General features: G+C 36.0%; 1 protein-coding gene across 4 annotated transcripts in view; it reads right to left on the bottom strand.

Moving 5' to 3' along the window:
• Nucleotides 1-16,436, bottom strand: part of RNF180 (ring finger protein 180) — a 70,575-nt gene that overhangs the window by 48,100 nt on the left and 6,039 nt on the right. For 2 of the 4 annotated variants that reach the window (XM_030257615.4, XM_030257614.4), the window contains exons 3-4: nucleotides 15,091-15,186; nucleotides 10,455-11,390 (exon numbers count right to left, since the gene is read on the bottom strand). In XM_030257615.4, the coding sequence (XP_030113475.1) occupies nucleotides 10,455-11,390; nucleotides 15,091-15,186 (1,032 nt within the window). The remainder of the gene's footprint in view (nucleotides 1-10,454; nucleotides 11,391-15,090; nucleotides 15,187-16,436) is intronic. The other 2 variants (XM_072921826.1, XM_072921825.1) reach the window with 2 other exon arrangements.

Genomic DNA, 16,436 nt, shown 5'->3' with positions numbered 1-16,436 from the left:
GGGACTTTGGAGGGTTTGGCAGGTGACTGCCCATCAATAATCAGCAAGAATCCCTAGAGACGTGAGAATTCAGAAGAGCTTTCCCTGCTGCTCTCTGACTGTGGGAATCCAGGACACCCTCTGGCTGCCATGGCTGTCTTGAGACTCTGGCAGGGGGCTCGGAGACCTTGGCATGAAGTCAAAAATACCTGTGGCTTTGACTTTAGCCTGTGGAAAAAACTATCAACTTTGTATGAGGAATTACAAGTAGCAAGGATTTGAGCAGTGTGGTAGTTGAATTAACACAAGGTGAAAAAGTAGAATTTTAGAATTAAGGTAAGGGATTCAAGGGGATAACATGGACGGATTTGGGCATGTCCTGATCTTCCTCCTCTTCTTCTTCTTCTTCTTGTCCTCCATGTCTTGGTGTCATGGTTACACTTTTCTATTGGTTTAAGGTAAAGACATACTGTCCAACATAAATGATAGATATTGGCACAATATTGTAAACATAGTACATGTAGTTTTTAGTATCAAATGGTAACACCACCTGAAGGGGGTGGGAGTCTGTCACAGACTGACCTGCTAGACAGACCGCAGCTCCTTGAGAAAGCATGTTACAGGTAAGAGAAAATAAACAACCTTGAGAAGCTGACCCTATGCATTCGACTCCTTCTTTGGCTGCATGGGCCGGGAGAAAAAGACTTTTTACAATCTTGGGGTCATCTATACCACCAGACCCCCGAGATCTGACCAGCTCTAGGTCCTGCTCAGCTCTAGGTCCTTCAGCAGGAGCCTCTGACTTCACCCTGAATGGCAGTGTATCATTCACAATGTCCCAAGGTGAGAGCCTGGAATGCTGAAGATGCAGCCTCATTTCTGAAGATCAGAATCATGCCAAGCTACTTGGTAAGAAATCATTTTATGAGAAAAAGTAGTGTTTCAAATAAAATCCTGACAACAGCTAGCTTTAAAAAATGATGTCACTAGCTTTACAGACATAAGGGTGTTACATCATAGCATCTAACTTTTTGGTATAAACTTGTTTTTAGGATGTTACAAAGACATTCTTATGCCCGAAAAACTGCCAGCTTCTTCAGCTGTAACAGTAGGAACTATCTTTCCTTACTTCCGAATTATTTCCTTAGTTCTGAAATGCTGTTACCATACAACATCTCTGCAGTATTTTGCAGTACTATATATAAAAATTACTTTCACTAATTTGTTACTTTAACTTTGCCATTTCCAACTAGAATCACTTATCAACTGCAGGAGCAGTTTATATGAAATCTGATCTGTTCTATTAGCATGATGTCTTTTGGATGTTCCAATGACTTTTGCACGGTGACTGTCTGCATAATGAAATAAATGTAAAGAAAAAAATTATTTTTTGATAGCAGTATTTTCTCCCAGAAGAAATGATGATGAAAAAAATGCTTTGGATTTGAATACCATTAAAGTTAATGATAAATTGTGGATTAATAACATTCACAGACACATTGACTGCTACAAAGCATGAAGAAATAGCTGTGGTTTCCTTATGCCTGAAAGTGTTCAGGGCCAGGCTGGATGCGATTTGAGCAACATGGTCTACTGGAAGGAAGACAGAGGGGCAGAGGGGTGAAAATGAGATTATCTTTAAGATCTCTTCTGATCCAAACCATCCTATAATTCTGTGAGATAGCAGAGAGGTTTAATTCTCCCAGATGTTAGGAATTTTTTTCTCTTAAAAAAATAAAATTGGAGAACCAAGTTCTGCACTCAAATTTCCATACAAGCCATATATATTTACCTCAGTTATATGTATTCAGAGAGTTTAATACCCTGAAAACTAATCAGAAATACAAAACCTACTTAAACTCTTAGTCACTGGGAATGAGTCAGTAACAATTCGTAAAAAGGAAGAAGTAGGAGCACAAAATTCAAGGGTTTTTTTGTAAAATTCTATCTTAAATTCTCTCCTTACTGTATATTTAATGTTTTTCTTCTGGTTATACACAGTAAAACTCGTAATATGAAAGCACTCTTGTATCATTGTTCCTACCACTGTTGAACTTTGATTTTCATCTGCCACAAAGCATCTTATGTAACTGCAATTTAGTGTGCTCTTCACTCTATCTGTGTAATGAGAATCCCTGCTGAAATTACAGAATTCACCTAACTGCACAATGCTGCAACCTACCTCTCTGAACAGGTCATTGTTTTTCTCAGCTGAGAGACTACAAATTTTATAAATTTATCTAAGTTGCCTGTAAGCTTCTAGAGAAACTAAAATAATAGTTTTGAAACCTTACAGTTCATAAAAGAAAAAAAAAAAGCATACAGTACTTCTATTATTCTAGGCTGATCATCAGTATTTTCTTGGAATAGTAATCAATAGAGCCTTGGAACAGCAGCAAAGATTCTGTGATTATCTATTGAAAAAAACACACTGGTTTTCGGTTGTTGTGGCTTTTTTTCCAGACAGCAATAAATATGTAATTAATTTAAATGGGCTGTTTCTTCCTTCTGTTGTTTTCATTCAGCAAGATACAGTGCCTGTGAGGATGGATCAGGATCTTATTTGTGGCATGGGACATTACCCCAGCCATTGACCCTTTGGGTTGTAGCACTATGAGTACATTATTACTTAAGGCAGAGGTGGCTGCATCTGCAGACTTTCCATGTCCCTCTTCAGAAAAACTACACATTACCAAGGATGCAAGAAAGTACAAATATGTCACTGAACACTACTGCACCTTCTTAGCATCCTGAACACCAATGGTGGCCTGGCACAGCAAGTAGCAGATGTGCCCCTCTTTCTTTTGCAAGATGGCCCCATAATGTGTAACAGCTCATGGAATTCCACTCTGCTGTGATGGTTTTATATATCCTAAAAGCAATTATAGACAAGCAGCTTAATAACCTATATTTCATTTAAATTAAGGAATAAATTCACAGCACAGCCAGCTATTTTGGCCTTCATTAGAGCTACTATGACAGTGCAGTTACACTATGTTCTAGTCTAAATGATCTAGCTTCAAGATGATAATAAAATATATTAAAATACATACAGATACACTCAGACAATCCTGATATACTGTTTCTATCCAGTAGCATCCTGAGCAGTTTTCCCTCCTTCCCAACACAACTTATAACCAAATGCAACCAAAGGTTCTTCCTGCAAATTCGGAAAACTATCTATTCCACTTGTTATTATTAACATCAACCTGAGTAGAAGATATGTCAAAGAGTACAAGAGGTCAGGTCAGAAAATACCCTCAAAAGTTGTAATCACAAATAATGGCACAAAAAGACTGCAGCTAAAAGTAATTAAAACTCTCAAATGTTGACACTTAAATGCTTGCAGCAGGACATTCAGGTGCACCTCAGAAAACAGTAGCTGTTACATTCTATTTTACTCAGATACAACTTCCACAGAAACAATAACTGCAGTTTTACAAAGGTACGTCACGCATTTGGGTATGAATGCATCATTCTAAATACCATCATCTTAATCCAGTTATAATCAGTGACAGAATGAATGTGCTAATAACAAAGGTTATATAGTGACAATGGTTATAACCAGTGCAAAAGCAAAGAAAAACATCGGCTTAGCAGCAACCCATGCCTGAAATTTATCCCCTCCTTTTATCAGGAAGTTAAAAAAGACGCTACTTCATGTACCCCTGTAATGCAGCATTGCTGCTGTAAGAACATCCAGTGGCTCAGCACTGACCTTGAAATGCATTAGGGCTGAGGCTAGCCATGCTTGCTTTGGCTGACTCCCCTTGCCCTGCCTGCTGCTTAGCTTTACTTTGTTTAGCTGTGACAGCAATTTCTCTAATTGACCAGATGTCTGCAGTTAATTTGTTTTACTTTTCTTATCTTTCTATGATACAAGTAACAGCAGTTATTCCATGTGTTTTTATTCCCTCAGCAGCCAGCTGAGAGATCCATATGCAAACTGAGAATAAATCTTGTTATGAGCATCATCACAGAAAGATTGAACAAAATCTGAGTACATAAATGCATAATTAGACACATGAAGGATTTACAATTTCAATAAAAACATGACCGTGCAAGAAAAAGAACTGTAAACTATTGTGTTCATTAACAAGAGGCTTACACAGATGAAGCCAACTTTGGTCACAAGTTAAACCTTGAAAGCCTAGCACTTTCATTACAACACTGTCAGTTGCTAGAAGGTATCAGTATGAACTTGAAAACTCAAGGCTGTGGGGCAAGATAACAGCACCTGACAGTGTGGAAAAACAACACTCTATCTCACCCACCTGTTTATCCAGAGTTTAGATTATCACTGGGAGCATGAAAAGCAAACTGATTTTTTGGAAACTGATCGCTAGCCATCTTTGTCAGATAAAACACTGACGTTTTCAAAAAGATATAAAAGAATCAGTGAAGTGTCATTAAGAAATGAAGAAAGACTGCCAGTATTTTTCCCTACAAATCAGGATATTTTCCAAGAGGATACTGCAGTTTTGAAGCTAACTACAGAGCCTTCCTCTGTGTAAAATGATTGTGAGAAAAAATGCAATGTATTTAGAGAAATGACTAATTTTATTTTTCTGAGATCTTCCAGAAAATACAAGATTCCTCATTAGCAAACAATGTAAACATATAAGATACACACAAAATGGAATTTATAAAAGAAGTACTTCATCTGCTTAGCTACAGCAACCGCAACAAGAATCATTACTAATATTGGCAATTCCTAGACTTAAATAGTATGTTATCATATCCTAACAATTTACATAATTAACATGTGCTAACAATATAATCATACCCTAACAGAAGCCTAAAAATCCCTCACAAACACAGATGTGCACACACACACACAAAATGCAAGCATGCCTGTGCATGCCCCTGCACAGGCATGAAGAGCCATCCATGCAGAACAGAGAGAGGAAGCCTGGGTCCCTCTACTGTTAGAAGCTAGTTCAGCCCTGCACCTACACCTCAGAACTTGCACCAATGCAAGCCCCTGGAGAAAGTGCAGGTTAGGAGCTCACAGAATCGCTCCTATGCTCAATCTAATAACAGAGCACATTCTGCTGTCACAGGCTGTTTATGGCTGCACTTTGCTTTTCTGCAAGACAGAAGAAAACCTTTGACAGATAGTTATCACATTACAAAATAAAGCAGCCCTTGCATTTACAAAGAAATTCCAAAGTCTGAGCAGGTTTGTTATCTTAGACTGCTCTTCAGAAAAGTTTTAATTAAAGATAAAAGTGATATGCTCAGTGGTTTTGGGGCATCTTTGAAAATATTTACCTCATATCAGGGCTCTGCTGCACTGAAATAATTCTTAAAAGAGTACTGAGATTATACACTTCTCACTGCCATTTAGTAAAACTCGTTGACTCCATCCAGCCAGAGGTTTACAGTTTTTTTCTTCATGAAGTTTTACTGATTGCTTAAGCACATATGGTGTATTAGAAATCATGGTTACAAGCTACCACAGATCAGCTTTCTATTGGAAGTACCAGAGTGACAAAATTCACATTTTTACAAGAAGGATTGCTAGAACACCGAAGAAAAATGATGAAAAGTAAAACTTGAAAAAAAAAAAAAAAAAAAAGGATACACTGACATGACAGGCAGCAGCCATGAAATGGAGTGCATAGCAGAGGACCATTGCCATTTACGACATGTCAGGATGTACAGAGGATGTGATTTTCTAGAATAGCATTCTCCTGGGAAGATACCTCAGCACTTGGAAACACAGCTGCACTAGCCACATGTGCAGCTTGACACAGTCTAAGAAGCTACCTATTTAAATATTCCATGCCATGATTGCAAACTCTTACCAAGGATAAAATAATCAACATAAACCAAATATCTTCTTCTGAAATCTTGAAGCAATCACTTAGTCTACACACAAATTTAGAAATTTTTGTAGTTCGTAAATTGTGTGTCCTGATGAGAACAAACTTTTACAAACTGTATATAATTTTCTATATAATACTGTAAGAGACTTAAAGGTCAAAATTTCCTCAAACACCATCAAGATCACCAAAGGACTTCACTCATTCTGGCAAACCATACCAAGAGGCAACTGCTCATTGGTTATCACCCTGCTCCCCACAATGCCACTGTTGGATATGCCTTTGTGAATTCCTGGATATTTGTACAGTAAGTTAAGTCACATGACAGGAACTAGATATAAGATAAACGTGGTAATATTGTCCAATTATCTCAGACTAGGAAGAGGCAAACAAGCTGGGGGAGCACTGATACTGAACATAGAAGGAATATATGATACACTCATAATGAACACACAAAGCATCCACAAGGAAAGCCACCTCAGCAACTGTGTTGACAACCAGCTCTGACGGGGTCCAGCTCAGAAGGAAGAGGCCATGGCCCACTGACTCAAAGGAAGAAGAAAACTGAGCGTGGGACTAATCAGCATTGGAAGCAAGTGGATCATCTAACCTGGATGAGAAACTGAAGTCTGCTAATCTTAACCGTAAAAGAAATCTGGGCTAAGCCATTTAAAGAACTCCCTAATTCACAAGTGGTGACACTTCTCGAATTTTTACAAGCAGTCATGTTCCCTCCAGACATGAAATAAATTGGAGGAATGCCCTATGAAAAGATGAGGGAAGCAATAAAAGGAATGCACCAAACACTTCATGAAACAGAAGTTAAAACTCTTAAGGGGTAATCTGCCAGGAAGTTTGTGTTGCTTTCTTTTCCTAGGAGTGCCAGCATCCCCCCCGTAAACTGAAGGTCAAAAGAGCCAGCTCAGAGTGAACCAGTGGATTTACATGAGCAAGTTCACAGAAGTCAGCTAAGAAGATATGATAATAACTTTTCCTTTAGGGCCTTTAACCTTTGTGGTAGACAGGACCTCTGAATCAACACTGGATGGATTTTCCATCCTCCTAATAATCTATCCATCGTAGGTTGGATTTTCACATTTCTTTTTATAGGAACCTGGCAACATATGAGACTGAGCTGCATGGAACCGATGAAAATTTTAATTGCCACCATAATTGCTTGTACTATCAATGTTTATGATTTGTTTACTTATCAATGTTTGTGATTTGTTTTCATTGCAAGTGAACTTGTTGGGAGACCATATATTAGTGAAACATTTTATGTGTTGTTAATTTGATTTTTTGCCAAGTTTATTTTGTCTTTTACTGGAAAAAAATTGGTGTGGGAAGAGCTTCTACTTTTGTCTCATAAATGTATAATTTTGTCTAAATCAAATTTAACCTGGGAGTGGGCATAAAAATTTATGCATATTTGGAATCATGCAAATATGTATTAACCACTTCTGCCTCAGAAGGCTTTAGATTTATGAGGATTTGGCTACATTTTTTCAGAGATATTCATGAGTGAGCTGAATAATCCTAACAAAACATAAGAAAATGTTCCATGGGAAATGGGTGACCATTTCCTTTCTAGACCTGAAGAACAGACAGCCATGGACTGCAAAAGGGGCATGGGCAAAATACAAAAAGGCTGTTTACCAGATCTTAAGCAACTTTACCTGTGACCAGTTTTGGAACCAAATATGTTATCAATCATGAGACATTCCAAATCTAATCAGAGACTTATATTCCCAGTTGAACATGTCTGATGTACACTGACTTTCCTACTGTGTGTCCTAACAGAGTATTTTAACTTTACCTAATTTATTTTATTTATGCTAATCAATATGGTTACTCTAGTACATTCTGCACCACACCTTCTTCTCAGTTGTAGGTACAATTTACTCTGTCAGCAATTAAAAGTGAATGTGACAAGGGCCATTTGCACCCTGAAATAAAAATTAAAGAAAACAAAAACCCCAAAAAGCCCAACCAAACAAAATCCAATAAACAAAAAACCCACAAGGAAGCAAAGAAAAAACTGGAAAATGCCCCACAAAACAACAAACAAGCAAGCAAACAAACAAAATTAATAATTAAAAAAAATTAAAAAGCAACCTGGCATAATATAACTAAATCTTTTAGTTTTATAGAATTACCCAGCTGGACAGGAACTACCTGTAAAATTTCCTATAAAATTCTTTGAACTACATGTAGATATGGTTGAAAGAGAACACTATTTTAAAAACTTTGAAGTATGTAAGCACACCTTGTCAACAAACCCACTCACACTTATTCCCAGTGTGCAACTGTGTAATCAATTGTAGTAAGGGACCTGAAAATCTGCTTCAGCGTTGGCTGATTGACCCATCTTAATACATGATGTATGTATCTGCTGGGGATACAGGTTTATGGGATTTAAAAATCAAGACCCACTGTGTAATTCTATGGCTAATTTTGGCCTACATAGAACAGACACAGTATTGCGGAATCCGTCACATCCCCTACTCATTAAACAACACTCAGAACCTTGGGTATCACTGGGTAGGGGCAGTGGCTAATCAGGATTGGGTTAAAAATTGCAATTGGATTTGTATTTTTAATGATTTGCACAGCTATTTTATGTGGTGTGATTACTAGTGTTATTGCTTCTGCTGTTTCTGTATTTTCTCATAGTGGCCTCTATCTCTCTATCATCCCGATGGACAACCTGTGAACTGAGGAAAAGTTCCTGGAACACAGTGTTTGAGCCACAGGGTGGTGTAAGGAAAGACAGCTCAGCAACTGTGCTGACAATCAGCTCTGACTGAGTCCAGCTCAGAAGGAAGGGGCCATGGCCCACTGACTCAAAGGAAGAGGAAAACTGAGCATGGGACTAATCATCATTGGAATCAAGTCGATCATTTAACCAAGAGAATAGGAGAACTGTGTACTAAATGAGCATTGATTCCTTTGTTTGCTAAAGTGTACAAATGGGGAGAAGTTTTGAGTGACTTTGAACTGACAATACTGAGAAGACCAGAAGACCAGTGGGATGATGTCTGGAACCATGGCTGGCGATACCTTTTTACTTTTGTCTCTCTCACTCTTTTTATCATCCACCCCCCGCCCCCCTTCTATTTCTTTCTATCTCTCTCTACCTCCCATTTACTGTTAAATAAATTTCACACTATTGCCTTCAGTATATGGTCTCACTTACACCTTAATTTGGGTAGAGGCATCTCTCCAATAATGAGATCTTAAGAAATGTAATTAAAATAATGTAGGAATAGGTTAAGCATGTTTTAATAAGAAAAAGGTCTGAAAGCATCTTTCTTTCTTAGCTATCAAAAATTCAGAAAATTTGTACAATGTTTTATTCTTGAAAGTAACATCTAAATATTAAAGTGTCTGGAGAAACTGTAGGTGACATGATGAAAATGAAAAATACACATTGCGCTTGTGCATCATCATTTCATTTACCAAAATAATGAAATCTGGATTTTTTAAAGCCATTTTAAGGATCTGGACAGCTAACAATCTTTCTAGGCTTATTAGAAAGCAAGTATTCAGTATTAAGAAATCCATATTCTCAGCTTTAGAGATGCATTTTATAAGAGCAAGTTTTCAAAAGGTCTCAATAGCAGTTTAAGTCTTAAAGCAAAACAAACAGCCTGCAAAAGAAAGAATATATGCATACCATACTGAAAAGACTCATATTTCCCAGACCCATTATGTTTTCAAGCTGGTTCTCACATAAAATTGAGATAGACACCCTCTAAGTATCTCTCTTAAATCTTGAATTCACAGTGACAAACCTACCCAAAGCAGGAATAATTGCTTGAGTACATACTATTTCTCTGATTAGCTAGTAAGTTTGCTCTTGCTTACTACACGGTTATTTTTTGCAGAGAAATTGTGATGGGAATTTTCTTTTAAAGGCATATTTATCAGTAGTCATTGTACTAAGTTTGAGAGCAAACCAAAATTGGGTTAGTAATTTTATGACTCTTTTCTTCCCAGCCTTCCACCAAAAATTGTGACTGCCTATAACCTTTATTATGTTCTGCTTCTGATGGTTTAAAGAAGGAAACCATTACTGTACAATTGATAAGAATATGTAACAATTTGTGTAAGATTTGCAGGCAAAATATTTACCTATTACTATTTTAAATAGTAGTAAACAACTCTTTACTCATAGACAAATAGTTTCTTATAATATAATATCTTACAACAAATAATAAAGGCATTTAAAAAATTCTTAACTGTAAAGTCAACTCAAAATGCCATTAGTTTAAAGTTAGAAAGTTTTGACATGGTAGAGTTTCTCATTTAGAAGATTAAAATTTTTAGTTTTTCTTTAATCCCACTGATTAAATTTCAGTGTATTTTTTTCCCACTTCAAATTATTATTACATCACAAAACAATAAGAAGGCCAATGAAAACCCATCATGTTTTGATTTTGCACAGAAAGAAAACCTGATACAATAGAATTAGAAAAAAACTACATGTAGGAAGGGGGTCATAAATTTTTGCTTGCATAATACCTGATTCTAGACAGTTCCACATTAAACCAGTATTAAAAGACAATATTGAAAAAAATCAGAATTATTTCTAAAAGCAAGTCAAATTTTACCAAAAAAGTAGCATAATTAATTTTAAACACTTACTTGCTTCTGTAGACATTGCTCTATCATTCTGTGTTTTCTCCTCAGGCTTTTTGACTTGTTTCTTTCTCTCTTACTCAGCTTTTGGTTGAAGGAAATGCTCATAGACTGCGCAAGACCACAAGATGTGATGTACTGTTTGTTTTCTACAGTCCTTCTAGGCAAGGAAAGATTCATCACAAATGGTGACCCATCAGAAATGACACTCCCAGAAGACTGTCCAGTAACTTCAAAATCACACTCACTTTCAGTATCTCTGTGTAGTAATGTGGTAACGGAACTAACCTGAAATTTGTTTTGTAGTATGTCAGCCCTGGAACTATACAGATCCTGAAAAGAACTACCATCTTTCCTACTGGACTCTAATTGCAAGCTCCCTTGTATGTAAGCAGATGGATTTTCATTTTGGCCATGGTAAAGTGTTCCCATGCTGCAAGTTTCAGATAACACAGGTGACAAAACAAGTCTTTCTCTGATATTTAAATCCAAGCTACATGATCTTCTGTGAAAAGGTTTTACAGTGCATGTATCTTTTACAGGATAGGAAGAAAGGAGATTTCTTTTTTGATTTAATGCCTTTAATGGAAGTTTTTTACTTTCGATCTCATATCTGGGAGCTCTTACTTCTAGACAAAGTGCTTCTGTTAATCTTCCAGCACTATTATTATTTCCAGCAGTGTAAGAAAGCCCTTGATTTATGATTTCCAAAGTTGCAGTTACCACTTCATGGCAGGTATCCTTGTTAAAACCAGACTGAATTTTGAGAAGCAAATGTTTCCCTGGTGATTTTGACAATTTAACTGGATTCTCAGTCCAAATTTTGAAGAAATTTATATTTACTAACTGTCCACAGGAACATTCTTTGTTGCAAACAAAGTTAAAGCCCCCTAAGCAGGCCTCACAGAATGGACAGTGCAGTTTTCCAATTGTCCACTGTGCCTATTGACAAAGAGAAAAAAAAAACCACACAACATGTTCACTGTAAATAAATGAGCAAGAAATAATTACTGAATATATATTTTCTTTTTTTTAATTTTCTTTTATTTATAATTACTAAAAAAATATTTTCTTATTTAGTAAGAGGATTTTCGTCTTGTTTTTCAAATAGAATAAAAGACACTTCACAGCAGAAAGCAAATCCATCATAAATAATATTCTGGTCAAAGCTTGGCTTGCTACAGGGACAACTAACTCTAAGAAAACACACATTGTAAAATCTATGATCTTTGAAATATGTTTAAAATTTGTCCACAGTTAGAATAATGCTACAATACTAATGAAAACATTAGATATTTAAAGCAGTAAAATAAATTTCCTATGTTAATCTGGAATTGGCAAGCACAGCTTCTCAGCTGAGTGTTCTGAGTGCTGCTACATTTCTTGCTACATTTCTTACGTTTACTAAGTATGGTGGAAGAAGATTTCTTACGGAAAGAATATAGCTTTTCACTTTGATTACCCCACAAAAGCTTAAAATGGTATTTGTATTTAGTGTATGTAGTATTACAACATAATCTCTGTGCAGAAACCATGACAAATCCTTAATACTCTATATATAAGGAAACAAGTTATTTTCATTTTTCAAATGAAATACATATCAAAGAGCTATAAACACCTACACATTAATACAACTATTAGTCCTCCTATATATTAAGACAACTGTTAGTATTTTCAGCAGTCACATTCATCTGTCAGCAGTAGTGTTGAGGACTACAGTTATGCAACTGTTTGTAGGATCAAAGCCCAGATGGGAGAAACCCTTATCAACTCCAGTCACAATTCACTCACTTCAGTGTCTAAAGAACCATGAATACAGAAGCTGCCCAATATTTCTAGTTTAAGCATTGTTTTCAGTTGCAAACGTCCTTCAAGGTGATTTGGAAAGCTATGTCCATAACTGATGCTTGTCCTACTGAAAGCTACAGAAAACATCAGAAAGACCAGTTTAGCAGTTTCAGAAAAAATACTCCATCAACTTGTGTGGAAAGAAAGGTTATTTTTCACACATAATGCTAGAAGTTCTGGAGACACTTACTTGAGAAACCTACTCTCGGCTTGTGGGTTAAAACCTCAAAATTACACAAAATATCAAAGATGTGTCTTTCATTGCACCTATGAGAATCCATTTAAATCTGGACAATTTTTTTAACTTGGAGAAAAAAGAATAGCTTACTTATAATCACGGGCTATAAAATTCTTGAGAATTCTGTAAACATGCACAATCGCTCTCAGTTTATAAGGCTGACCAATGTGTACACATGACATTCCCAAAGAAGAATTAAGCTTGTTCAGAGATTTACTCTTAAGTTTCCCACACTCCATTTCCCAGATGCCAGGGGCTAGACACTAAAATTAAGAGAAAAGCAATTTCTAGTGACTTTATTGAGTCTCTCTGGCATGCAATAGCATCCTGAATCTTCAAATGGAGAGGCAGAGTGATTCATGAAAATTAAAAAGGCTAGAACTCCAGAAAAAATGGACATGCAAGACACAGTATGGAGGAAAAAGGACATCTCTCTATGTCCCATGTGCACAGAGACTGGGAGATGAGGGATGATACCAAGGAGCCTGGGACTGATTTAGCATGAGTTTGGCAACGGAGTGTGGAAGCACTGACTCAGTAGAAGAAGTAACAGCCTACTAGTGGAGGAGGTGGTAGGGGGAAGATCAGCAAGATCTGAAAGGGAGCTGAGGGTACACAGATTTAGTGATGGACTGCATAAAGAGGAAAAAATGGAAATGGTTAGAAAAATAAACCAAAACAACTGGGTAACAGAAAATCCAAGTCAATAAAGGTCACTAGCAGCACTAGCTACATATTTGTAATTATCGAAGATTAACTATACTAATATGTACATGAAATCCAAGGAGATTGGTTAAGAACAGGGACAGATGGCAAAAAAGAACCGGCTGGGAAGCAGTGGGTTTTTACAGCCTGCAAATAGACTTTGCGCTTATGCAAAATGATTTAGCCTTTGATTCAGGAGTCATACACATGATCAGAGAATAACACATGAGAAAATAACACATGATCACAAAATTATTCAGAGCTCAGGAGGATCTGGAGATAAGTCAGAATCGTTTAACACACTGCACCCCCTGCACTTATCCATAGAAACACAGGATCTTGCCAGAGGAGACAAAGTGAATGAGGCAAGAGTTCCGAGGTTATTAAGTGACACAATGAACATAAAAATGTCGAAGTTGTACACAGAGAATTGCATTGTCTGCCTTTTTCACCAGAGGAGAATTGCTCCTCTGCAGCCTTAAGCAAGTGTGTCAAGCAGTCAATGGGTTTTGTATTTCCTCAGTCTCCAGTTTGACCCTCCAAGTTTTCAAATGCAAAAGCTAAAGGTGCAAAAGAATAATTTAAAAGCTAAAAGTGAAAAGAATTTATTACTATCAATATGAATCCAATTACACTGAAATAATTTAAGAGGCAAAAAACCTGTAAAAAACTGCCTTCTCATTATTGAAGATTCATGGTTAGGCGATATTGTAAAGTGACTCATACTATAACTCATAACTCAGGAGCTGAGATTTTCAAACACACCTCCACAATTAGTGTTTCTGAACATAACTGTTCTGTTATATTCATTGAAGTAGAAGAGATCACTAATTTTAAAAAGTTTGATTAATGTTTAACAAAAAAACCCCACAGAAAGCAATACAAAGAAGGAAGATGAAGGTTTTTTAAATTTCTGAATGCTTAGTTCTACAGTCATAACAATTTTTTTTTCTCTTTGTGCATCATTTGCAGTATGGGTTTGCTCGGGGCAGAAATTACTTAAACTATAGCAAAATTTTACAATGAAGTCTAAGAAGAAGTCTAAGGAATGTAAATATAATTTACTTATCAAAATCAAAGATTCATAAAAGAAAATCTGTGTGGCAAAAAACACTGCTTCTGCTTATTAGTATCTATGCCACAACATTAAGTTCTAGATCTAAACCAACTTAGAAAAAATAAGCAACTGAAGCAGTCAGTACAACAGGAAATTTATGAGATGGTTTGGAAACTACAAATGGGCAGTTAAAACTCAAAAGCAGTGACACTGGCTTGTCACCAGACCTTTGAGTTTGCAGGAAGGTATCTACTTTATATTCTTATGACATAAGAACACATTAAGTATAAAAGACTTAGGTATAAAATATATCATATTCCAAAAACTGATCTCTTAACAAATTTGCAGTCCATTTTTATGGGGAAACATGCTTCCTGTTGTCACTGTCAACCTATACCTTAGTACTGCAAGATATGATGATCAAAACAAAGCAAACCCCAAAGCCTAGGTAATAAATACAATATTAAGCCTTGTCAAATATACAGAGATATCCATGACAGTTATCTGGACAAGCATAAACACATTCATCTGTTATGGAACAAGAAACAGAATTTATCACTTGTAGCACTTATGCATATATTAAAAACAAAAACAAACAAAAAAAAAATCAAACATTTAAGAGAGGAAAAAAAATCTGTAAATGGTAACAACAGAAGTTCCCGATAAGAATTCCCTCAGTCATAAGGTCTCTGCAACATACATGGACCTTGCCAGGAAAGTGTCCTTGAAATTTGTCCCCCTTAATTATTTTACATGCTAAATAATGGAGATCTAAGAAAAAAAAAAAAATCTACCTTTTCAATGACACATTTCACCCACTCTGGAATGGCTTCTAAGCTCACATGCCATACATTGCAACAATTCTGAGCGGCAGCTGAAGGTTGATATATCTGTTAATAAAACAATTGCATTGATACTCAAAATTTATGTAGGATTTTTTTTCTTTGAATATAGCCAGAAGTCAGCTCCCTAAAACCAGTAAACATCAACAAATAATAAATCTCAAATGTTATGTACTTCTTTAAGCTAAAAATCAGGTAGATATTGTCAGTAATTCTCTATGTCTGAATCTAAGAATACTGGGCATACTCCTGTGGAAATGTAGGAGTCTGGAAGTAGTTTTATTTCATTTAAAAGAACAGAAAGTATGTAGTTGCAGCCTTCCAAAAATATCTGAAATTGATTTTAGTATCACTGTCAGCTGGCATAATTTTTCAGTAAAGACAAGTTATCGCTTACATGAAGACCATGATCAGCAAGGCACAAATGCAATGAGCAGAATTAATTTTCTCATTCTTTTTATTATAACTAACAGAGTAACCAGGTAATCCTAGCAACTTTAGCGTTTTTACAGCAACAATGTGATTAAGTGAAGAGAAAAAAAATCTAAAAACCTGTAGCATTGCACTAATTGATACTAAAATAGAAGCAATTATCAAACTAAATTAGTGTTACAGGGATGGCTAAAATTATAAAGAAATTCTGGCGAGAAAGTCCTAAAATCAGTTGTTAAAATTTATGAATAAAGAAAGTTGTGGACACCCATGATACTAAAGTCATTGAAATAAAAATTTCATTCTGCTGAAAATTAAAAGTGAAGCTATAGACAGAAGATAGAAGCTTTTAAAAATTCTCCAAGTATTGACAGAAGACAGACAAATCCATTTATCATGTCTATGTTGGCTTTTTGTCCTATCTGTGAAGACCAGCTGCATTTTAATATGGATATAATTATTAGTGTTTATACTGTGTTTGTAACTTCAACATTTGTTCCACATTTTTTTTTCATTCATTATTCAGCTATCTTTGTCTGAAGGTCTAAAATTCATCTGTGAAAACATACTGAAAACATTAGTCTTCTCACCATAATACTGTTTTTCCCACCCAATCTCTTTAGATACAGTGTTAAATTACACTTTTTTATTTGCTACCTACATAAATGGAGAAGGTACTTCAGTTGTGTGTAACTGAAAGATCCACCATAGGCAACTTGGACAAAGACACCTCTTTCTTTTCACTACATTTTTTTCCATGGAAGGAGATGGAGTTTCCACATTCCCTTGAAATTACTTCAAACCACGCACAAAAAACCCATCAAATATAAAGTGTGAAAATTATTCCAGAACTTCAAGCTCTGTAA

The sequence above is a fragment of the Taeniopygia guttata genome, chromosome Z (genome assembly GCF_048771995.1).
Source record: "Taeniopygia guttata chromosome Z, bTaeGut7.mat, whole genome shotgun sequence".
Taxonomy (NCBI): domain Eukaryota; kingdom Metazoa; phylum Chordata; class Aves; order Passeriformes; family Estrildidae; genus Taeniopygia; species Taeniopygia guttata.
This window is presented reverse-complemented; position numbering and strand designations above follow the sequence as displayed.